The 26,737-nt window shown below is 37.3% G+C and overlaps 1 protein-coding gene across 1 annotated transcript in view; it reads left to right on the forward strand.

Annotated features, from left to right (window-relative positions):
- Positions 1-26,737, forward strand: part of LOC114046873 (pappalysin-1-like) — a 280,259-nt gene that overhangs the window by 54,884 nt on the left and 198,638 nt on the right. The window contains exons 3-4 of the mRNA XM_027867456.1: positions 7,745-7,890; positions 17,097-17,390. Of these exons, the coding sequence (XP_027723257.1) occupies positions 7,745-7,890; positions 17,097-17,390 (440 nt within the window). The remainder of the gene's footprint in view (positions 1-7,744; positions 7,891-17,096; positions 17,391-26,737) is intronic.

Consider the following 26,737-nt stretch of genomic DNA (forward strand, 5'->3'; position numbering starts at 1 on the left):
AAAGAGAGTATAACACTTGTCTTGGCAAGGAGACCCTTTTATTTAACTGTGAATGGGGTCCTGACATTTGTGGAGTTCTGTTGTGGTCTTAGACATTTCCGGACACCTCTCTAAGGCTCATAAGAAGTCCTAGGGTCTTTCTCCAGGAGCAAGTTGGCAGACAACATGGAAAGAATCAGCATGGAAACAACTTTTCCTCTGTCCCCTCCTCCGTCTTGTACATTAGAAGGAAAGAGTTCAGAACCTTGGCATTGCACCTTTCAGAGTTTGTTGACCCTTGGTCTTTGTGAGGGAAGGCTGCTTGTGTGCAAATTACTTTTGGGTGGAAACAGAAATACAAACTAACATGTTTCAGTGTCTCTGTCGGCCTGTAATGGTGCTTCAGACATCTGGGCCTGTGGTAGATTCCTGCTTTACAACATGCTAATGGTCATGTTATACTTTTGGAACTTGAGAGACTGGAAACTTCGCAGTCTCTTTCCATTACAGAAATGCTGGTGGACATTTATTTAATTCTAAGGCTGTCTTTTGTTGTTGTTGTTATTGTTGTGTGTTGGCCTCTTTATTTTTTTTCATTTTTCTTTTTCTATAAAACTTGTTCTGACAGCTTTCCCATTCAAGCTGTTATTGAGTTGTACCATCTCAGGCCAATGCATTTATGAAATATATTGTTGGCACTCCACCGTGAGATGCATAAAGGAAATATTCTTATGACAGTTTGAGAGAGCTTTGATCCCTCTCCAGAACTGCACTCATGGCTTTGAAATGTGATTTTGGCAGGAGAGTTAAATCTAGGCTCTCTGGCCCTCTGTGGGTTCTCAGGCCCATATAACCAACATTCCATGGGCTACACATAACCTCGACACTGAGGTAAGGTACAGAGGTTCCATGGGATCCAATACTTGACACTGATAAAGAAACAGTTCCAAACATAAAGCCCCACATATTAGGTGCCTAATTAAAGTAAGGCGAATTGAATTTACTCAGAACAGAAGAGTGAGCCCATCTCTTGACAATTCTAGACATGTAGGGTTTACCAAGAGGAGCTGTAACTTCTCTCTGCCTATGGCAAGTTGAACTCTGAGAATGTAGTTTGGGGGAAGAGGTTGGGTGGAGTTTAGGAGTAATTGTGCACTTGATTAAAAGGATAATGAAGAAGAAAGGATGGCCCCAGACTTTCAGGGCTGGAAGGGATCTTAGAACATAGAATGTCTGAGCCTGAAGGGATGTTTGATCATGCAATATGAGAACTGTTGGACATCTTTGAACATAGACTATTAAAATATAGAATTATAGAGTTTGAAGAATATAGACTATTAGATCTGAAAAGGATCACTTCATTTTATAGATGAGAAAACAGAGACCTAAGGCCACATGATTAACAAACGGTAGATGTTTTCTCTTGAGAGTGGGTTTTGAATTGGGGCGAGGGGGCAGGGATCAGGAAGGGGAATTTATGAGTAATATATGAGGACAGTAAAGCACTGATGCGGGGGCAAGGAGGCAGAAAGTGTGAGCAGTAAAGGGTCTGGCTCTGCCAAAGACAAGTTTGACCTACTTCATAGTTTTGCCAAGGGCCAATCCTGCCCACTGGGATCTTAGGCAAAAGTCAAAACAGAAAATTTGAAAACAAAAATCACTTTAGCTTGAGAATAGGGAGAGAAGCACCAAGTCATGCAGTAGTTGTCTTTCCCAGTCACTGATCCAGATTTGAGCCATTCATTTCATGATAAACATTGTCTGACAGAGTGACTGGGGAAAACACAACAAACCTTCACACTGTGACATGTCACCAAATGTTTTCTCCTTCGCATTGAGACAGCAAGGGGCCAAGAGGATACCAAGCCTCAAAGTATTTTGGTGGAAATTACTTCAGCCAGTGATAGGAACACTATTACAGAACACAGACTGTTTTCCATTGGTATGGTCTCCAGGGAGAGGTACTACAAGGTCTTGGGGCCATGCAAGTTTCCCTGCTTTGTCCCCTTTTGGGAAACAGAGGCCTCACAAAATATGAGAGGAACCCACATAGGAAGCAGCAAACAGATGCAGACCTATCTCCTCAGAAGAAAGGGCTTTTAAGGAACAGAAACCCCTCTTCCCCAGGATAACTTTCCTTGATTCCTCCTCTAATGAATATTTCCTAGCCTAGAGATGTAGGAATTAGAGCAGGGCAGGGAAGGAGAACCTGCATCCCAAGGCCACATGTGGCCCTCTAGATCCTCAAGTGCAGCCCTTTGACTACATCCAAACTTCACAGAGCAAATGGCCCTCTAGGTCCTCAAGAGTGGCCCTTTGATGGAATCCAAACTTCACAGAATGAAGTTTGGATTCTGTCAAAGGGCTGTACTTGGGGACCTCCTAGAGGGCCACATATGGCCTTGAGGCCACAGGTTCCCACCCCTTTGGTAGGAGAATTGTTTTTTCTCAAGAATCCCTAATAGCATTTGCAGGCTGTATCCTAGAGAACTTCCCACAAGGTGGGCAAATTCATTGATATGAAATAAATAAAGAATTTGAAAAACTGATCTAAACCTGACCTACAGCTGTCCTAAGGGCTGGAAGAGCTTGGCTAACTCTGATTTTTCATTCTCCCAACCCTTCTGTGCTACTCTAAACTTCAGGGTCCTAATCTAGTTTGGAAATAGAAAGACAAAAGAAAACAGAAAGATATTTTCCAGGTTCCTATTCTTTATGTTCCAGGTTAAAATGCCTCCCAGAGAGGACCTCTTTTCAGTTTGCTAAGGGCCAAGGGATTAGGAGCAGCATAGTTAGGTTTCTGGAAAACATCTGAACTTCAAAGGGTTAGCTATTGAATTTGACATGCTTGCTCATCTTAGACATAGGGACATCCTGCTTGTTATTGGACCTCAAAGGGAAGCTGGCCCACAGCTCTAGTCCACACTGCTGCCGGATGACCTTTTGTGAAAAAATGTGAAAACTGGCCTCCCGGAACCATTTGGTCTCTAGAGCGCCTGCCTACAGTTCCATATGAAATGAATGGGTAATTGGGATGTGTCTATGCTAGCCTAGCAACTCATTTTCAAGCACTGACATCACATTCCTTGGTTCAGCAACTCATTCATTCAGGAAACATTTCTCAAACATGTAAAGTACAAAGGCAGCAGTAGAGACACCCATGGTATAACAGATAGAAGGTCATCCTTGGACACAGAAAGAGATCAATTTAAATCCTACTGTTTGACCATGATTAAGTTACTTAACTACCCAAGCAGCTACCTCAGACTTCAAGCTACAATGAGGTGAGCATCTGCATCAGTGAAGGGGTTTCCCATACTGATTTTCTTTGGGGGGAGGGTTGAGATGTATAGTACCCTGTGCTAGGTTTTGCTGTATATCTACACCAAAGTTGGTGTATATGTGTAGATTTGCATGAATATTCTGCTAGCTTTCCTTTTTGAAGATGACCCATCTGTTGATAGTAGCCTTAGAATTACCTTCCTAATAGTGTCAACAGAATGTAGTACAATGAAGATGGGGGAAGTGAAAGGGAACAAGCATTTATTAAACACCCACTAAGCACTGTTCTGAGAATTTGATCCTTACAATAACCCTTGAAGGTACGTGCTATTATTATCTCCATTTTAGAGATGAGGAAACTGAGGCAGACGGAGATTAAATGACTTGCCCAGGGTCATGCAGCTAGTAAATGTCTGAGTCCAGATTTGAACTCGGGTATTCCTGACTCTAGGTCCAGTGCTTTACCCACTGTGTCACCTAGGCACTCTCACCCAGTCCTGCTTTTTTACTAACAGTTTTGGCTTGTGAACTGTAGTGCCCTGATAACACAACTAAATTTTGTTGCTCTGTTACAGGAGAAAGAACATAGGCCTGGGAAAAGGGAGGGGGAAGAGGGGAGAGAATTGGGTTCCAGTTTCAGTTCTGCTGTTTATTACTTCTGTGGCATTGGGCAAGTCACTTCCACGTTCTAGACCTTGGATTCCCCATCTAAGACTTAAGATTCCCCAAGATAAAGGGTTAGCTAATGGCCAAGATCCCTTTCACATTTTAATTCCATGATTTGTAATCTCAACTTCCTGTGATTTAGGTCATCTGTCACAATCTTCCTAGAAATGGGAATTTCCCTAATGGGTGTCTTAACAAGATTCTTTCGGAAAGCTGAACTGAATTTTCTTCTCTAGTTTCTCACTCTGCAGAGAAAACCATATATTTATAAGCAGAATTCTGCAAAATCAAACAGACCTTGATGTATAAATTGGGATCGTTCTTGAAATGTATGAAAACATTCTAGTGTAAAGAGAGCAAACTGTTGAGTGCCAAAGTGCAGGTTTTAAATCCAATCAAGTCTAGGCTCCTCTAGCTCATCTCTTCTAGATACATTGAATCACTAGTAGTATACCATATTTCCTTCTTCCCTCCCCTTCTCTCTCCCTCCTTTCCCTCCTTCCTTTCTTCCTTCTTTTCACCCATTCTTTTCCTTTCCTTCCTTTCTTCCCTCCTTATTTTCTTCCCTTCCTTCTCTCTTTTTTTCCTTCCCTCCTTCCCTCTTCCCTTTTTTCTCTTCTTTTCTTCCTTTTTCCTTTTCTTCCCTCTTTCCTTTCCTCCTTTTTCTTCCTTCCTTCTTTCCTTCCTTTAATATATATATATATAGAGAGAGAGAGAGAGAGAGAGATAGATATAGATATATAGGTATATGTATGTATATACTAAAGTTTACATACATCTGACACTGTGTGTTTTTCCCATGAAGTCATTGCAGCCTTGTTAATGAGGCATCAGGTGAGGAGAGCCATTTCATGCTCTGTGCCAGCAGAAATGTGTGTATCTGTGGTTCACTCCATTTTCACTTTTCTCCTCACAACCCCCTATTAGGAACCTAGCTGACCTTTTCTCTCCTTTGTCCCACTATAGCTGGCACTTTGTTCAGCAATTAAAGACTAAAACTCTTCCTACTTCAGCTTCAAAAAGAATGATGAAGTTGGAAGGAATCTTTGAGATCATAGTTCAATCTCTTCATTTTACAGATGGAGGAAATGAAGTCCAGAGAAGGGAAATGAAATTTCTTAAGACACTCAATATGTTAACAGAGCTGGCCTTATATCCTATGTCACTTGCCCTTCAATATCGGGTTCTTTGCATTATACCATACAGCATGGATTCATTCACTAAACACCTCTTTTATGCAGAGCACCATGCTAGTTGTTGAGGGAGGCACAAAGTTTAAACAAGACACAGACTTTGCCTTTAAGGTTAAATGACTTGTTCATAGTCACACAGTAAATGTCAGAGCCAATATTTGAATCCAAGTCTCCTGACTTGGAGGGCCAAGACTCTTCCCAATACATTATGCTTCTATATTTACCATGCAATGATTTAATCCATAGTCTCTGAGAGAAAGTTCTGTTTGATCCTTTCCCTCCCTATCTGTCTTCTTCTTCTATTCCTTAAATCATTTGTCTCTAAACTTTTATGATTGTACACTGCTATTATTTAAAAAAAGAGTACTCACCTGTAATATATGTATATTTATTTATAAATTATATACATATACTAGTGTATCAATAATGTATACATTGTAAATTTTCCATAAAAATAGACATTTAAAAAGGATGAGATGATATTTGATCCTAGAGTCCTTAAGAAGCCACTAAATTTATTGAATATGGAAGTGAAATGGTTAGATCTGCACTTTATCATGGGCAGCTGTGTGGAAGATGGCTTGGACAAGGAAGAGACTTAAAGTAGGGAGACCAATTAGGAAGCTATTGCCTAGTACAGGTGAGAAGTGAGGAGGTGCTAAGCTAGGGAGGGGGGTGTCAGGGAGTGTAGGGAGAAGGGAAGAGATTAGAAAGATGCTATGGAGACAGAAATGGCAAGATTTGATAATTGATTAGATATATGGAGTGCAGGTAAAGGGTAGAGTTGAGGAAAACACCAAGGCTGTGAACCTGGGCACCTGGATATGTGGTAATATACAGTAATCGAGATATTTGGAAAGAGACTGGGTTGAGGGATAATGTCTGAAAATCTGTATTGAAGTTCAAAAGCCATCCTTTCCGAATCACTCTGTCCCTCCCAAACTGAAAAGTTCAAGGTGGGGCTCTTTCCAACTGGCTACTGCTCCCAGCACAGAGCCTACCTTTCTAAGGGGACATCCCAGAATCACAAGATGATTTAAAGGGCAGAGGTGAGGTATTTTTAGGAGGGAGGGTGGTGGATTTTCCCAATGGTACCTGCATGTATGTTGTGACTCACGTTTGGGTCAAGCTTAGGCGAAAATTGCCCCAGGAACCTACATTTGGGTAGCAAGGGGGATGTTGAGAGCTTACCCAGCTGAAGGAGGAGATGGAGTAAGAGATTACTAAGGGATAGGGGATACATGTGGCCATTGCAGGGAATATTGATGCCTCTAATTAGCTCATATTTCCACCTTCTTCTTAACTGACCATACATGTATAAGATCATCCCACAGCCCTCACTTTATAGACCACTTCTATAAATCTGAAAGACACTCTTGCCTAGTGAAGACACTCACAGGCTAACCCTGTAGACAGAGAATGCTATGAAGAGCAAACAAAATAAGTAGGAAAAGAAAATAAATTGGTTTAGGGCCACTATGTGATTCTGATTAAACTTTATCTGATACATTTTAAGTTATAAAATAATAAATAACCTAATCTGTAAATAGAAAAGAATATCTCTTCCCAACTGCTCCACTGAGGCAGACATGAGCAGAAAAACTCCTCATATACAAGTTACCATACTTGGAGTTCCTTGTACATGACAATCCATTTCCCATCTCTATGCCTTTGCACAGGTTATCCCACATACCTGTAATGCACTCTCTTCTCACCTTTAACTCTTTGAATCCTTAAGTACCTTTAAAAGATCAACACAAGTTCTGTCTCCTACATAAAGCCTTTCCTGATCTTTCTAGCCTCTAGTCTCCCCTTCCGTAATTATATATTATACATATGCATGTATGTGTATACACAAATATACATAGACACAAATGCATGTATATGCCTCTCTCTCTCTCTCTCTCTCTTGCTTTCTCTCTTTCTCTTTCATCTCCTCTCCTCTCTTCTTCTCTCTAATTTCCTATGTGTACTTATATATTTTGTCTCTTCTGGCAGAATGGAAGTTCCTTGAGGACAGGTACTATTTAATTTTTGTATTACCGGTGTCTAGCACAGTGTCTAAAACAGTAAGATTAATATTTTTTTTCCTTAATGCGACATAAAAGAAGCCGCAATATTGGATGCTTAAATGCATGGTGACTTCCACACTACTGTGATTCTCTAAAGGCAGTACATGCTGCTGAAAGCAATAGTGAATTGTCCATCATGATGATACACCCCTTAATCCTTTTTCCCTCTGTAGAACCCCTTGAATCAGCAAGTCTGCCCATGCTTGTTGTGAAAATTTATTGGGGCTTAATTAGGAAATAGCAGGCACTGATCCCATCCTAAGAGAACATTTATTATCTTTTAAACAAATTCAAAGAGTAAGGCAATTTCAGAGAATAATTTGCCTAATAAAAAATGGTAAAGGGCTCAGCAGGGTCAAAATCAAAATATATTTCATTGCCAAATGACCACTGAAAGCATCTTTAGAACTGCTGGCTCAGGAAAAGACATTTTGTACCTTTCTGGGAAGCTAGTATTTCCTGGAGTGACCTTTTCTTCCAGGCTAGATCAGGGTTTCTCTCTGTATCCCAATCCCTTTACAGAAATAATAGCAAAGTATATTTCTATTGCAGAGCCTACTTGGATGTCAATGAATTGAAGAACATTCTTAGATTGGACGGATCCACACACCTTAACATCTTCTTTGCAAACTCCTCAGAGGAGGAGCTGGCTGGAGTTGCAACTTGGCCTTGGGACAAGGAGGCCCTGATGCATTTAGGTGAGTCTCAAACACCAGAAGATTTTCTCATTGGAACCACTTGGGTGCCACTTTATTTCCAATGTCTCATTGGTCCTATCCTAGTCTTTGAATGATATGCCATAGTAATCTCCAGAGAGATGAGGCGAAGTGTCTGGTTTAAATGGATTAAGGCCTTGTTCTTGGGACAGCATTCCTCTTTCTCTATTCTCATACTCCTGTTCAGGGTTAATGGTCTTTGAGGCAAAATCATGCATTTCTGAGTAGAGAGTAGGGAGAGGTAAGAAAAATATTGTGGAGATAGAAGTGACAAAATTTAGTAAGACATATATACAATGGGGTAGAGTGGAGAGGTGAGGATGATTTTAAGATTGTGAGCTTGGGGGACTCAAAAGATGGTGATGCCATGGAGTATAATAAAGATTTTTGGAAGAAAAGTGAGTTTGAGGGAAAAAAAAGATAACGTCATGAGATCTGTGATGAAGACAAGGACCCATCTATGCCTACTCATTGTTACAACTCACTCTGTCCCACCCAAAATGAAAAGGTCAAGGTGGGGCTCCAATTTAGTGGTTGTTGCTTCCAACACAGAGCCCACCTTCCAAGTGGCCCCTACAGTTATGGGTTCAATTTCTGAGTGACCCAGTTGACTTGGCTATGTTCCATTGATAGAAGCAAACTTACAACAATGGGTGTTGTTAGTTCACAATAAGAATTATATATTTGAGAGAATGGGGAGGATGTTGGAGAAGATTTTCCTTCAAGTTCCTTTGAACTCTACAATCTATGACATGTAATCACTGAGTAATCTAATCCATTAAGAAAAGGAAAAATAAGAGAAGCATATTGAGATGTATTAGAAATATCATTCAGATACTTCCTAGCTATGTGACTCTGGGCAAGTCATTTAACTTATGTCTGCTTCAGTTTTGCCATCTGTAATAAAGGACAATATTAGCACCTTCCTCCCAGTATTGTAAGGATCAAATGATATAATACTTGTAAATTTGCAAGGCTTTTGTAAGCCTTAAAGCTCTACGTTTATTTTAGCTATTATTATGAGTCATAGTATATAATGCATGTTATTTTTTTTTAATAGGAATTTAAGCAACCTCCAATGCTCTGATCTCATGGGCTTGGGTATTCCCTCCATTGTTACAGGTCTCAATCTCTTATGAACTTCTCATCTTATGTCAGTTTTGTTCTTGTCTTTCCATAAGTTCTCTATAATTTCTCTTGTACTAGTTCTCTTAATATTTTTAGATACCATTAAACCACTCAGGTTATTCATTTGTAATCCCTTAATTTCATTACATGATTATTTCCCCTCCTTTTCTAACCTTTTCTAATTCAATTCAGTGAACAAAAATCAGAAATTGCAATAATTTTTTTAGCAATATCCCAGAAACTTGAGGTCTAGTTTGAAGCATTCAGTCCTGTGATAAAATGACCTGGTAGAGCCAATATCTATTTTTTTCCTAAGATTGTTAGTTGATTAAGACTAGTCTTTCATCTATGATGCTACTGCATAAGAGAATTGAGCATAATATGGACGGGACCTAGTTCATCTCCCTGCCCACTTCTCCACTTAAGATGCTCTCCATGCCATTCCCTATGGCTCTTCCAAAAGGAAGAGATGTAGGACCACTGTGATTTAGCAATCCTATGATAATGTGGAATAAGCCCACATGCATTTGAGTACCATGAGTTGGGGAGCAGGATAGAGTTTTGTTTAGTGAGGTGGGAGTGCCTTTTTGCACTTAGTCAGCTTCTGACCTTGGAACACACTAGTCCAGGGAATTATCACCCAGAAATTTACAATAATATCTTCTCACTGGTCTTTTTGCTTACGTTCTCTCCTTTGTCCAATACTTCTACTCACAGCCACCAAAATCATTCTTCTAAAACCCCATTTCCATAACACGATGCAGTAGGCTTTTATGTAACACATTTTGTGTGACAAGTACTGTGCTAGGTTTTGTAAAACTTAGAAAGTTTAGATGACATGCAGCCTCATGGAGCTTATAACCTAATAGGACAGATATCTTATCTGTCCTATGGATATGGATAAACAGAGTTAGCAATATTACATGGTAAATTAGTAAAATAATTATAAAACAAAGTAATATATGAAGCCTGAAGGGGGAAAGATAATTTCCAGTCAGGGAGAATTGAGGAAAAAGCTGGTCACCCCTCACTCCTCCAATGAAACATTCATCAGCTCTCATTAAAGGAGAGGTTAAAATCCAAACTTGTTAGCTGAATATTCAGGTCTCTTCACAGAATGTTTTCTCTTTAAAAAAATATTTTACTGTAAACTTAATAAAAACAACTTATTATAATAATAAACTGCTAAAATAAACTGCTAAAATAAAATAAAACAAAATAAAAATAAAAATGAGTGAGCAAAGGAAAAAAAACCTGACCATATATGGGACCACTCTTGCTCTATGCATCAGGACAATAATGATGAGGAAAGGGAAAAGGAAAAGAAATTTAATTAAAGAGATATACGGAAGAGCCTGGTATAATTTAGGTATTTGTCAATTCAGTAAGCATTTATTAAGGTATTAACTCATCTCATCAGCTACCTTTTCTTACTCCTTATCAGTTATCAATGACCCCAGTGCCCTAGCAACCATGTTGAAGGCACCCACAGTTGGCACCTATATGAGATTCTTCCAATGAGGGAAAGTGGAGATCATGGCTAATGACCAAGGAAGCAGGACCACCTAATCTTCATCTCCTTCTCTGACACAGAATGTTAATCAGTGGTGTTTCAAAGAATCAAGTTACAGTGAACCTTGGTAACACAGTCTTTGATGCAAAACATCTCATTGGTCACAGATTTGATGATACAATTGTACAGTCAGACATGAAACATTGGCTTTTCACAGCTGTGAGTGATACAGGCAGGTCGAAGGTCCAAGTGAAGCACAAAGAAGAGACTAAAAGCTTTTATCTGGAGGAAGTATCTTCTATGGTCTTGACCAAGATGAAATAAATTACTGAAGCTTATCTTGGGAAGACTGTTACAAATGCTTTCACCATAGTGTCTGCCTACTTCAATGATTCCCAATATCAGGCCACCAACAATGCTGGAACCACCACTGGTCTCAATCTTCTCCAAATTTTCAATGATCCAACTGCTGCTGCTACTGTTTATAACTGGGACAAAAAAGGGTAGGTGTATAGGGAAATCTATTACTTTGGAGAGGTCACTTTCAATATCTCTGTTCTTGCCTTTGAAGGTGGCATCTTTGAGGTCAAGTCCACAGCTGAGGATATCTATTCAGGTGGGGAGGAATTTGACAACCACATAGTCAATCATTTCTTCACTGAATTCAAATGAAATCACAAGGACATCAGTGAGAACAAGACGGCTATTCACCCTCTGTGTATCACTTGGAAATCACTGTGTATTACTTGTAAAATGTGCAAAGTGTACCCTCTCTTTCAGTACCCAGGCCAGTAACGAGATTGACTCCCTCTACGATACTATTCACTTCTATACTTCTGTCACTCATGTCCATTTTGAAGATCTGAATATTGACCTCCTCCATGTCTTCTTATCCCCTATGGAGAGGGCCCTAAGGCATGCCAAACTAGCTAAGTCTCAGATTCGTGATATCATTTTGATGGGTGGCTACACTAATATCCCCAAGATTTAGAAACTCGTTCAGTGTCAAGGAGCTCGACAAGAGTATCAATCCTGGTAAGGCTATTGCCTATGGTGCTGCTGACCAGGCTTCCATTTTGTATGGAGAGAAATCTGAGAATGTTCAGGACTTGCTGATGTTGGCTATCACTCTTTTCCTTGGTGTTGAAACTGCAGGTGGAGTTAGGAGAGTTCTGATCAAACACAATGCCACTATCTCTACCAAGCAGACACAGTCCTTTGCCATCTACTCAAGACAACTAGACTGGTATATTCAGGTTTATGAAGCTGAGAGAACAGTGACAAAGGATTACAACCTATCTTGCAAGTTTGAGCTCCTAGAAATTCCCCATGGCCCCAGGAGTGTTCCTCAGACTAACATTTGACATTGATGCAAATGGTATCCTCAATGTTTCTTTTATGGATAAGAGCATAAGCAAGGAAAATAACATCACAATCATGAATTACAAAGGTCATCTAAGCAAAGATGACATTGAGGTCCAGAAAACCGAGAAATCCAAGACTGAAAAAAGAGAAGCAGAGAGATGGTGTATCTTCTAAGGACTCACTTGAATCTTATGCTTTCAACATGAAGGCTACAGTGCAGAAGGAGAAACTTCAAGGCAAAATTGGTGATGAAGGCAAACAGAAGATTCTTGAGAAATGTAAAGAAATAATCAATGGACTGGATAAAAACTTGACTTCTGAGAAGGAAGATTTCAAGAATCAGCAGAAAGATTTGGAGGTCTGCAAATAGATCAATACTAAGCTATACCAGAGTAGAGGGGCATGACAAGAGGTATGCCTGGGGGTTCCCAGGGAGTAGAGCAGCCCCATTTAGAGGTGCTTCATTTGGACCCACCACTGAAGAAGATGACTAAACATACCAGAAGAAAGAGCACTCCACACAGATTTTCAAAAATTGAAGAACTCAAATTTATAGTTAAGGCAGTGGCAGTTAAAAAGTAACATTTAAGCTATTGTGAAAATCTAGGCATTTTCAGTGCTTAAATGTGTACAGAGGAAGAGAAGTGAATGACATTGCAATTTATAAGTACTGCAAGCAAGTAGAAATGTAAGTCCTGTCCTGGAGAATAAAAACTATTTGAAAATAGGCATCCCCCCTCCCCCAAAGCATTTATTAAGTACTTGCTATACGCAATGTACTTTGCTATGAGATAAGTGATGCAGAAATAAATAAGACATGGTTGTGAGCTCAAGGAGCTTATCCTAGTAGGAATAATTAGACATGTACCCAGATAAACAACAAATTAGTCTATAATAAGCATGCAAAAGAATTAGAGAGTGGTCTTAGATTAGGAGGAATCAGTGCACTGAGTCAGGAAACCTGGCTTCTAGTGAGAGTTTTGCTATTTGTTAGCTGACTCACCTTGTGTGAGTCACCTACCCTTTCCCCAAGTCTTATTTTTTTCATCTATAAAATGAAAGGATTGGTTTAGATGGTCTATTAGATCTCTTCTAGCTCTAAAGTCATCTAAAGATGACTTCCAGCTGGGATAATCACTGAAATCTTCATAGAGGAGGTAGCCTTTAATGTGACCCCCCCCGTAAAAAATGACCAAGACTAAAAATCTATTCACAGATCAAGAGAGATAGTTCTATGAATTATGCCCCTTTTCTGGGTCATCATAATTAGACAGACCTATTATACTTACCCTCATAACTTTTCTCTCCCAATTTGGGCTAAGCCACATACATATGGGAACAATGTATTAGGGCATGCAACCAAGGAATTTTATTTTATTAAATTTATTTTATGAATTATTTTTGTTTTAAATATTTATGAAATGCTAAATGATAAAGACTATTATTTTCATTTTAAAAACTCTTTTTGCTTTTAAAATAACAACTAAACTTTGCTTTAAAAATACAACAAAAAATGAAACACAAAATGCCACATTTAAGACATTAGAATATGCTTGGTCCACAGGTAAATGGGATGCTTTCTAATCTGTTTTCACTGTTGGATTTGTTGACAAGATTTTTTAGTATCCAGTTTTCATCAGGCAATCTCAAGTTGACTATAGGTGCTGAAAAGGAAAATAAATTTCTTGTGTAAATAACTCATCTCTTTTCTTAGTCTGTGGAGTCATTTTTCATTTCATTCCATGCTTTCTCATGATCACAAATCCAATGTATATTTATTATTTTTTTTTAATTGAAATATGTCATGTAGTCCTTGTCTACATACTTGCCATCTGATGAGGTAAAAGCCCCTGTGTGAGAACTGTAGCTGAGGTAGGTTTTGATTACCATGAGAGAGACATTATCCTAAGTACAGAAAACGTTCATTCCTTGCCTGACCAGTCCCTATCAATCCTAGTCAATTCCAGTTTATATTTGCTTTGTTTCCATCTCCTTGCCTTGGAGCTAAGCTAAGATGTCCTGGAAAAAAAGGCAGGAGATGGAGAGTTTCATATTATATCTGACAAAATACCTAGGAAAGATTTCCTGTCTTAGTTTCTTTTATTCCTCCCATAGCCGTCCTTATGCATTCTCCTTTATCTTTATAGGAGAAAGCATTGAGCAGAACAGAATTAATAGAATCTATGATTTGCCATAGCTTAGTGAGCTTGTCATACCAGCAGTTTCACTAGTGATAAAATTCCCTTGGCTAAAATCTTGCTCCAGTCTTTTTTCCCCAAATTAACAGGGTATTGTAGTCAAATTTTATTCTGTCATCATTCTTTGGTGACATCATTTTTTTCTTGACTTTGATGGGCCACTTACAAGTTTTCTCAGCCCTAAATATTAATCTTCCATGACATGAATTTGTGTTTTAAAGTTTGGGTACATGTTTTAAAATTTGGCTCACTCCATGCTATGGATGGTGGCATTTCTCCAAGAGTCATAAAATATACAGAAACAGAAATATTCCATTTCAGAAGACTTGCCTCTGCTTTTATTTTGAGCTAAGTGGTACAGGATGTATAGATCCATGTGCAAAAATTGTCTGTAAACACCAATCAGTCAGTTCAAAAGTATGTTCCCTCCAACAAGATGTTCTTTGTCATTTTTAGCAAGGGGCAGTATATTCCTATACTGGACCACTGTGGAAGGCATATCAGTCAATGAATCTTATAGCTCAAAGGGACCCAATCAAGCATCTACCTCAAATTTATATACAAAACATCTGATGCCTTGTACCACGTTCTTGACAAGTGGTCATACACTTTGATTGGACATTATCCATGACTGAGAAATTACTGTTTCATGAAGAAGACTATTCATTCCATTGTTGAATGTTTCTAAATAATTTTTTTAAAAAATCATTGTTTTCTTATGTTGAACTGAAATATGTCTCCCTGTAACTCCTCCTACCTTGTAGTGCTAGTTTTGTCTTACAGGGTAACAGAAAAAACCATAGGACAGAATTCATTAACCTAGGGTCCAGGGACTTGTTTCTATTTTTTTATATTACTGTATTATAATGGATTTCCTTTGTAATCCTATGTATTTCATTTTATAAATTTTAAATCATTATTCTGAGAAGGAGTCCATAGGCTTCACAAGACAGCCCATCTCTCTCTCTCTCTCTCTCTCTCTCTCTCTCTCTCTCTCTCTCACACACACACACACACACACACACATGCACACACGCACACACACAAGAATCATTATAAGATTACAGAATCACAGAGTTTGAGCTAGAGGGTACCATTAAGTGCCCCATTTTACAGATAATGAAGCTGAAGCCTAAAGAAATTAAGTGAGTTGTCCAAGGTCACACAGTTAATAAGTGCCCCAAATGGGCATGAATTCAGGTCTTCCTGACTCCAAGGGCAATGCCCTATCCACTATAATACATCCACATGACAGCCTTACAGAAATTTGAAGGTTGTGATCATGTCATCCTTAAGTTTTCTCTTCTCCAGGCTGAATTTTAGGGGTTTTATGTCTCTTCAATAGATGTCTATATAACATGACTTCAAGTCATTTCAACATGCTGGTTTCCCTTCTCTGAATATATACTATCTCGTCATTGTCCCTCTTAAAATGGGGCATCTGGAGTAGAGCACTGTACTCTAGGTGTAAAGTTACATAACACTTACCTTCAGTACCTCCTCTGCTTGTCTCATCTAGTGAATTCCCACCATTGATCATAGAGCTAGTGAATATCTGAGTTCTCCTGACTCCAAGTTCATTGCTCTTTCTGCTATATTTTTCTGCCTTTCCTGGAGATGGGCTTTCCCCCCTCAATAGATATGCACATACATTTCATGAAGCTCCTCATTCAATTCAGTATAAAATACAATTGTTGGATAACAGTGGTGATAATGGACATCCTTGTTTCACCCCTGATCTTATTGGAAATGCTTCTAGCTTATCTCCATTATGAATAATGCTTGCTGATGGTTTTTGAGAGATGCTATCTATCATTTTAAGGAAGATTCCATTTATTCCTATGTTCTCTAGTATTTTTAATAGGAATGGGTGTTGTATTTTGTCAAATGCTTTTTCTGCATATATTGAAATAATCATATGATTTCTGTTAGGTGGTTACAAGCAAGAAATTGCATTAAAAATAGGATAAATGTTTGGATTTGAGTTGTGAAGACATAGTTAAGGGCTAAATATCATGCCTGAAAGCCCCTGGGTTAGGTCCAAGGGCACACAGTCTATGGAATTACATCACATTACTCACTTGCTAAATTCAGTGGTTGCATAGTCAAACCTGAGGCTCACCATCCATGAATGAGTACTACAATTTTACCATTGAGTCTGAGCTACTCTAGTCCTCAGTATGCTCATCTATAAATGAAGGAATTAGACTAGAAGATCCCTGAAAGGTCCTTTCCACCTTTAATGGTCAATCATTTATGTTTTAGCATTTTATGTTCCAGGGTCTCTTTCCATTTCTGATATGTATAATGTATAATTCTGTAGTTCTTGTAAACAATACTTTGTGAGCACTTTGTTGGAACCTAGTGAAGGTACAGCCCTTCTACAGGATTATAGAATCATAGATTAACAGCCGGAAGGGACATTATAGAAAGGTGAAATCCACCTGAATTCTTTGTGCCATGTCTGAGGTGCAGTTACTGGATAGTTTTTTTTTCTTCTTTTCAATGTTTCTTCAAAATTTCCAGGTACCAGTAATGTGCTGGGTGTTGTACATAACACATGACTAGACATATCTTCCCATCTAGAGAAATTGCCAAAAAACTCCAAAACAAAATAATGAACAACAACAACAAAAAAAGCACGGACAATAAACTGAATAGGTTAGGATTGGTGAGTCACCAGGCAGAAGAACAAGAAGGTTGTTTTTTTTCTTTTTCTTTTTTGTTCCCCCCTCCCTACTCCCATACATGTCTCTTTTGACTTTAACTTCTTGGAGGGAACTCTTCTTCAGAATGAGTTGAACAAGATAAATTCCTGAGGTCACTTCCAATTGAAAATATGAGATTGCCTGGGGCAAAATAAGTGCTTAATAAATGCTTATTGACTGATTGATTGATTGATTCTGTAATTCTCAGTCATATATATAGTTTTACTGAGAAACAAATTACTCCACTTATCAATTTACCTGGTTTTCCCCTTGCAGGTGGCATCGTCCTGAATCCATCATTCTATGGTATCCCTGGGCACACCCACACAATGACCCATGAGATTGGGCATAGTCTAGGGCTTTACCATATCTTTCGAGGCATATCAGAAATCCAGTCCTGCAGTGACCCATGCATGGAGATTGAGCCTTCCTTTGAGACTGGAGACCTCTGCAGTGATACCAACCCAGCTCCCAAGCATAAGTTGTGTGGGGACCCAGCACCAGGAAATGATACATGTGGCTTCCGGACCTTCCTCAACACCCCATACAACAACTTCATGAGCTATGCAGGTACTTAACATGGGTTTTTATGAATTTACCACTGTTCTCATATAGCATGTTGGGCACAGAGAGGACTGGATTGGTGGTCAGAAGTCTCAGAATTGAGTCTCTTCTGATGTAACTCAGCAAGTTGTTTTTCCTTTAGTCTGTAGTCTTTTTATTTATCAAATGAGATGAAAATACCTGTTTCAAAAGGGACATGGTGAGGATTGAAGGAGATAATGAATGAGAACTTTGGAAAGTTGAAATCACTCTATCAATCTTGATTTCTAAACTTAATTATATGACTTAGAGCAAGTCACTTTTCCAGAGTCTCAGTTTTCACATCTGATGGTGGAAATAAATCAGTACTTTCATTAAGTAATTCACAGATTTTAATGAGGAAATTGATTTATAAATGTTAAAGCACTATAGAAATATGTTGTATTGATCTCAATATTGACAGTGATGATAGCAATAATAATAATGTCATTTTTTGCATATTGTTATTTGCAGGACATTCTAAAACAAAATCTTCCTCGTTTGTCTAAAATCTCAGATCCTTTTTAATTTTTCTCTGCATCCCAGAGTCTGCGAAGACACTTTTATCTGGTCTGTATTTTTTCCCCTTTATGGAGCCTGGTTTCACTGGAAACAAACGTGCCAAAAAAAAAAACAAAAAGCCCATCTCTGAGACTCAGTTTCCTCATCTAGTAAAAAAAAATAATTGCTAAAAATGCTCTCTAGGGTTCATTACAACTTTGGCATTTTAAGTTACTTTCCAACTGGTCAGATTCTATGAACTCTAAGAACAACAACCTGCTATTATGTTTTTTAGCCTCCCAGGCAGGAATCAGACCTGTCCTCCAGTACGAGTGCCCTGAAGGAGTGTGATCTTGTCATCACAAATAAGAATAAATAGGATACATAAACATTCTAAAGAGTTCTACAGTATTTGCAAAAAAGCAAATTCCCCACAGGATTAAAGATCCCTGATGGGGTCCAGAATCAGCCTCCTATAATCCATTCCATTTTATTCACAATGCTTTGGACATATCAAGTACAAATGCATGCTTACTGACTTGACTGGTCTTTAGCACCTTTCTTGTAGATAGCTCAGTGTAACAGCAGAATTAACAGTAGCATGAGCTGGGATGTTTGCCTGCCTCTTGGGAGCTTAGGAATTGCCATTAGCTACCAGACCACCATAAAATAAATCTTTTCTTTTTTTTTTTCTTTTTTCTTTTTTTTACAGATATATAGAGTGATTCATTTGCTAGGTTTTTTTTAAGAACCCCTCAGCTCACTGACCCATTCAGAGCAGAGCTAATTCACTGAGTTATAATAACAAACTTGCACCCACAAAAGCATATTTAAGGCAACCATGGCTTTGAAATGTTTGTTTTCCTTAGGCTTTGTGATAGATGGTGTGACAAAAGCAGCTGGATTAAAATCAAAAAGCAGGACAGGATCAGGTTCTCGGTGAGGAGCTATTCAAGAAAGATCCTACTCTCACAAGTCTGATGGGCTCAGCAAAGGCCTGAATGCAGGAGCTGGGAGCCCATTTCTTGGGACCTTGGACAATTCATTTTCTCTTTTGGGACTCAATCTATCCCATTCATCATCTGATATCTGACATTTATGAAGTACTTACCATGTGTACTGGAGTTCATCATGTATTTGAAGTCATGGAGAGATAAATATGACATCATCCTCACCTTCAAACAGTTTACGACATAGTAGTAATAATAATTGTATATAGATAAATATGATAAGTACATAAGAATACTACAAAGTACTATGAGATCAAATGAGGGAGAATGATTTGGGAAGAAACAAATGTACTTGGAGTGGGCAAAAACGAGATAATTTAATGCTGTAAAAATAATAAAGATAAAACTACTTCCCATTTATATTATATAGGATAGTAGAATCATAGATATAGAACTGGGAGGGAACTTAAGGCTTATTGAGTCTAAGCCCCTCATTTTACAGATGAGTAAACTGAGGCCCAAGGTCATACAACTAGTAAGTATCTGAGATAGAGTTTGATATCAGGTCTTCCTGACTCCAAGTCAGGTGTACTATCTATAGTGCCACCTTACTGCCTCACTTTTAACATGCCCATGAATTAGATATCATTTTAAAATTCCTGAAACTAGAGCCACAATTTAGCAGAGGAGGAATTACCATGTAATGGAACTTTGGGGCTCACCACTATATGACATTCTCAGTATCCAAGGTTTTGCAAATGCATATAAACTAAAAGGAATTAGGTTTTAAGTTCCTGTATATAGCTGTCTAGGCTATAATCTCTTTGAGGGCAATATGAAATCATTTTTCTTCTCTATCACCTTAGCACTTAGCAGAATACCTTGTAGATAGTAGTCATTTGATTAATGCTCATTTTATTGAGTTGCTGCATTAGTTTAGTTTTAAGGCTCTTCCAGTTCCTACTTCTCTTGCCAGTAGTGGCCCCGGTGGAAAGCACATGGGAGGACCTGGTTATCCACTTTAATATCAACTTTAAAGATTTAGCTTGTCCATTCATTCACTTACTTGCTCATTCATTCAACAAATATTTCCTGAATTTCCTTAGGGGAAACAAAGATGAAATACACACAGTAATTCTTAACAAAATGCAATAAAAATCCCATTCAATAAAGGGCCTTTGAAGCATAGATTAAAAATTAATTAGAAACCTAATTCTTAAGAATAAGTGGGTTGGGGCAGCTAGATGGCACATAGATACAGCATTGACCTTGGAGTCTGGAGGACCTGAGTTCAAATCCAGCCTCAGACCAAACACTTGACACTTACTAACTGTGTGACTCTGGGCAAGTCACTTAACCCCAATTGCCTCACAAAAAGAAGAAGAAGAAGAAGAAGAAGAAGAAGAAGAAGAAGAAGAAGAAGAAGAAGAAGAAGAAGAAGAAGAAGAAGAAGAAGAAGAAGAGGAAGAGGAAGAGGAAGAGGAAGAAGAAGAAGAAGAAGAAGAAGAAGAAGAAGAAGAAGAAGTGGGTCGAAGAACAAATCATAGAAACAATCAATAATTTCATTAAAGATGACAACAATGAAGCAACATGTCAAAATTGGGGGATGTAGCCAATGCAGTATTTAGGGAAAGTTTTATGTTTCTAATTGCTTATATCAATAAAAAAGAGAAAGATCCAATCAACAAATTGTGCATGCAACAACAAAAAAATGCAAAAAAAAAAAAACCAAAACCCAATAGCTTAAAACTCCTGAACTAAATACCACAACAGAAATCCTGAAAATCAAAGGACAGATTAACAAAATTCAAAGTAAAACAATAACAACAACAAATCAATGAACTAATAAATAAAACCAGGTGCTTTTTTGGGGAGGGGAGGAGAGGGATGAGTAAACCATTGACAATTTTGATTTTTAAAAAGAAAGAAGAAAACCAAATTACCAGTATCAAAAATGGAGAAAAAAAAGATGAATTCAGAACTAATGAAGAGGAAAAAAAGCAATCATTAGCAGCAATTTTGTCCAATAATATTTCAATAAAATTTATAATCTAAATGAAATGGATGTTTATAAAAATATAAATCACCCAGATTAACAGAACAGGATATAGAATATTTAAATAACACTATCTTATAAAAAGAAATAAAACAAGCTATAAAAGGACTCTCGGGAGGGGGAGGGGGAACAGGACCAGATTAATTTACAAATGAATTCTACCAAAAATTTAAAGAACAACTTCAATACTACATAAAACATTTTAAAAATAGGTAAAGAAGGAATCTTGCAAAATTCCTTAATGTGACAAATATGGTTTTGTTACCTAAACCAGGGGAGTCAAAACAGAGAAAGAAAACTAGAGCCCAATTTCCTTAATGAACATTGATGAAAAAAATGTAAATAAAATGCTAGCAAGATTACAGCAATATATCACAAAATCATACTCTATGACCAGGAAGAATTTGTATCAGGTATAGAGATGGGTCAGTATTAGGAAAATTGCAAGCATAATTGACCATATATCAATAATATAAACAACAAAAATCACATGATTGTTTGTTTAAATAGATTGGTTTTATTTATTTATTTTTTACAAAATACAATACTCATTCCTGATTTAAAAAACAAACAGGAATAAATCAAACTTTTGTTAAAATGATTAAAGTTAGAAGCCTTTTCAATAAGATCAGGGATAAAACAAGGATGCCCATTATCACAATTACTTTTCAGTATTGTACTAGAAATGTTAGCTATATCAATAAGACAAGAAAAAGAAATGGAAGGAATAAGCATAGGCAATGAGGAAATGTAACCATCACTTTTTGCAGATGGTGTGATAGCTTGCCTAGAGAGCATCAGAGTGTCAATTAAAAAAAACAATTGAAAAAACTAACAGCTTTAGTAAAGTCACAAGATAGAAAATAAACCCAAAGAAGTTAGCAGCATTTCTGTACATTACCAACAGAATCAGTACAATCTTCATTTAAGATCACTATACACAGTGTACAATACTTGGAAGTCTACCTGTCAACATACATCCAAGAATTATATGAATATAATTAAAGAAAAAATTTCACACAAATCAAAACAGATCTAAATAATTGGAAGAATCGGTCAACCAAGCCAATATAATAAAAATGGCAATACTGCCTAATTAATTTACTTGTTCAGTGCCTAATTGATTACTCAGGTAATCAAACTACCAAAGAATTATTTTACAGAAGTAGAAAAAAAATAATAATAAAATTAATTTCGAGAAGCAAGATCAAGAATATTACAGAAATTACAGAAAAAAAATTAGAAGGAAGGGGACATTAGCAGTACCTACAATACCTGAAACTATACTACAAAGTTGCAATCATCAAAATAATTTGATTCTGTATAAAAAGTAGAGAAGTTGATCAGTGGAATGCATTAGATACATCACACACACACACACACACACACACATATATATATATATATAAACAAATGAACATAATAACAGTATTTGATAAACTCAAAGATCTTATCTATTGGGGTAGGAATACACTGTTTGACATAACTGGAAAGCAATCTGGCAGAAACAAGGTACAGACCAACTTTATACACCATATACCAAGATAAGATCAAAACAGGTATATGATGTAGACATAAATGATAATATTGTAAGCAAATTAGTGGAGAAAGGAAGAAATCACCTGTCAGATCTATGTATAGGGGAAGAGTTGATGACCAAACAAGAGACAAAGTTTTCACATGAGGCACAAAGAAAAGTTTTTTTTTATATATAATTTTTTGGGAAAATTTTGTACAAACAAAAAATTAGAAGAAAAGCAGGAAACTGGGAAAAATCTTTATAGCAAATTTCTCTGATAAAGATTTCATTTCTAAAATACACAGGAAACTGATTCAAATTTATAAGAATAAAAGGCATTTCTCAATTGATAAATGGTCAAAAAATATGAATAGGCAACTTTCAGAGGAAGAAATCCAAGCTATCAATAGCCATATGAAAAAAAATTATCTAAATCACTAATAATTAGAGAAATGCAAATTAAAACAACTCCAAGGTACCTCCTTACACCCATCAGATTGGCTAAGATAAGAAATATGGAAAATGACAAATACTGAAGGGGATGTGGAAAAAAGCAAGTGCACTAAAGCATTGTTGATGGAGCTGCAAACTAGTCCAACTATTCTGGAAAACAATTTGGAACTATGCCCAAAAGGCTATTAAATTGTGCATGCCTTTGTCCCAGCAATACTGCTACTAGGTTTATACCTCAAAGAGGTAAAAAAAAAAAAAGAGGAAGAGGACCCATAAGTATAAAAAATATTTATAGTAGTTCTTTTTGTGGTGGTAAAGAATTGTAAACTGAGGAGTTGCCTATCATTGAGAGAATGGTTGAATAAGTTATAGCATATGAAAGTGATGGAATACTATTTTGCTGTTAGAAATGCTGAAGGCTGGACTTTCTATGCCAAGATGGTGGAGTGAGGAACGAACCCTCTGAAGCCCTCCCAAATTCCCCTCCAAACTAGTAGAAAACCACCTCAGAATGTTCTAGGAGCAGGGAAGCAGCTTACCAGCCCAGCAAGAAAGATCTGTCTCACTGGAGTGGGAAGGAAGTGAGGTCCAAGAGCAGCAGCAGCAGCAACAGCAGCAGCAGCTAGCCTCACAGTAGGGGGCCTGTAGCAGAGTTCCAAGCCTGGGGCAATCCACTAGTGAGGCCCCACCCTCCTATAAACCATCAGAACCCTAGGCAATTGAGCAATCTGTGCAGCACAGCAAGGTGCCTTCCCAGTGACTCCACCCCTAGCACAAGTTGGCAACTAAGCCTTGATCCCGTTGCTGACCAGTAGTGAAGACCATACCATAGCAACCCAGCAGCCAGGCCCCACCCCTGGAGCAAGCCAGCAGCTAAACCCCACACGCAGGTGAGGCCAACAGGGAGCCCTCTCCTTCCACCAATACAAGCCAGAAGGAAAGCCTACCCTCTAGAGAAAGCAAGTAGCTAAACCCTGAAGCCTGGTGAAAGCCAGCAGTAAGACTTAGAACCCTGAAAAGCTTGGGACAGTGCAGGACCAGGGCCCAATTCTCACATAAAAACACCAACTCATCAAAAAAAAGCAGAAAAAATGAGCAAAAAACAAAACCAAAAAAAAAAAAAAAAGCTTGACTATAAAAAGATCCTATGGTGATAAGGAGGATCAAGGTATAAACTTAGAAGAGTACGATAATGTCAAAATGGCTACATGTGAAGGCTCAAAGAAAAATGTAATTTGGTCTCAGGCACAAAAAGAATTCCTAGAAGAGCTTAAAAAGTATTTAAAAAAGAAAATTAGAGAAGTAGAAGAAAAATTGGGAAAAGAAATAAGAACAATGCAAGAGAATCATGAAAAAAAGAGTCAATAGCATGGGAAAAGATATACAAAAATTTACAGAGAAAACTAACTCCCTAAAAAATAGAATTTGGCCAAATGGAAAAGGAAATACAAAAGCTCACTGAAGAAAGTAATTCCTTAAAAATTAGAATTGAACACATTGAAACTAATGACTCTGTGAGACATCAACAATCAATAAAACAAAATCAAAAAAGTAAAAAAAAAATAGAAGAAAATGTGAAATTTTTCATTGGAAAAACAACTGACCTAGAAAACAGACCCAGGAAAGAATTATTGAAGTACCTGAAAGCCATGATCAAAAAAACAAAAAAACAAAAAACTGAACATCTTTCAAGAAATCATCAAAGAAAACTGCTGTGATATATTAGAACCAGAGAGCAAAATAGAAATTGAAAGAATCTACTGATCACTGCCTGAAAGAGATCTCAAAATGAAAACTCCCAGGAACATCATAGCCAAATTTCAGAGCCCAAAGATCAAGGAAAAAGTATTGCAAGCAGCCAAAAAGAAACAATTCAAATATCATGAAGCCATAGTCAGGATTATGCAGGATTTGGCAGCTTCCACATTAAAGAGCCAAAGGGCTTGGAATATGATACAATGGAAGACAAGGGAGTTAGGATTACAACCAAGAATCATCTTCCTAGAAGGTGGTCTGGCTGTACCAGATCTCAAACTGTATTATAAAGTGATAATTATCAAAACAATCTGATAATAGCTAAGAAACAGAGGGGTGGATCAGTGGTATAAATTAGGTACAAATTACATTATAGTAAATGACCATAGTAATTTAATATGTGATAAACTGAAAGATCCAAGATTTTGGAATAAAAACTCATTATTTGACAAAAACTGTTGGGAAAATCGTAAAAACAATATGGAAGAAACTAGGTATAGAACAACATCTCATACTGTATACCAAGATAAGGTCCAAATGGTTATATAATTTCCACATAAAAGCAAATTAAGAGACCATGGAATAATTTATCTGTCATATTTTAAGGGAGGAATTTAGGGCCCAAGAAGATAGAGAGAACATTATAAAATATAAAATAGATAATTTTGATTATATAAAATTAAAATGTTTTTGCACAAACAAAACCAATGCAAACAAAATTATAAGGAAGGCAGAAAACTGGTGGGAAATTGTAACAAGTATCTCTGAAAAAGACTTCATTTCTCAAATATATAGAGAATTGAGTCAAATTTATAAAAATACAAGTCATTCTCCAATTGATTAATGGTCAAAAGTTAGGGACAGGCCATTTTCAGATGAATAAAGCTATCTGTAGTCATATAAAAATGTTCTAAATCACTATTGATTAGAGAAATGAAAATTAAAACAACTCTAAGGTACCACCTCATACTTATCAGAGTGGCTAATATGACAAAAAAGGAAAATGTTGTATGTTCAAGGGCATGTGGAAAAACTGGGACATTAATGCATTATTGGTGGAATTGTGAACTGATCCAAACATTCTGGAGATCAATTTGAAACTATGCCCAAAGGGTTATAAAATGGTGCATACCCTATATTCCAGCAATACCACTGCTAGGTCTATATCCCAAAGACATCCAAAAAAAGGGGAAAGGACCTATTTGTACAAAAATATAGTAGCTCTTTTTATGGTGGCTAAGAACTGGAAATCAAAGGGATGCCCATCAATTGGGGAGTGGCTAAACAAGCTGTGGTATATGATTATAATGGAATATTATTGTGCTATAAGAAATGACAAGCAAGATGATTTCAGAAAAACCTGGAAAGACTTACATAAACTGATACATAGTGAAGTAAACAGAACCAGGAGAATGTTATACCCAGTAATATCAATATTGTTTGATGAAGAATTGTGAGTGACTTGGCTATTCTCAGCAATATTATGATTCAAGACAATTCCAAAGAATTAATGATGAAGCATACTATCTGCCTCCAGAGAAGGAGTTTGTATTAATTGGATATAGAGTGAAGAATGTTATTTTCATTTTTCTTTACTTTTACTTGAGTCTTCTTTTACTATGACTTATATAGAAATATTTTACATAATTGCACACATACAGCCAGAGGGGAGGGAAGGGAGTAAGGGAAGGATAGAATTTGGAACTTAAAACTTTTAACAAAAATGTTAAAAAGTTTAAAAAAAAGAAATGTTGAAAGAAATAGTTTCAGAAAAATCTGGGAAATCTTGTATGAAATGATACAAAGTAAACAGAAGCAGGAGAACGATCTGCATAGTAACAGCAAAATTGTAAAGTTAATCAACTGTGAAATTCTTAGTAACTCTGATTGACATAATGACCCGCCACAATTCCAGAGGACTCATGATGAAACATACTATCCATCTCCAGAGAGAGAACTGATGAACTCAGTGAAAATTGAGGAATTTTTTTTTCTTTCTCTTGTTCTTTTCTCTCTCTCTTTTTTTTCCTTTTTAACATAGCTAATCTGGAAATTTGTCTTGCCTCTTCATTGGGTGAGAAATGAGGGAGAAAATTTGGAA

This window comes from Vombatus ursinus, unplaced genomic scaffold (genome assembly GCF_900497805.2).
Source record: "Vombatus ursinus unplaced genomic scaffold, bare-nosed wombat genome assembly UNPS02014786.1, whole genome shotgun sequence".
NCBI lineage: Eukaryota > Metazoa > Chordata > Mammalia > Diprotodontia > Vombatidae > Vombatus > Vombatus ursinus.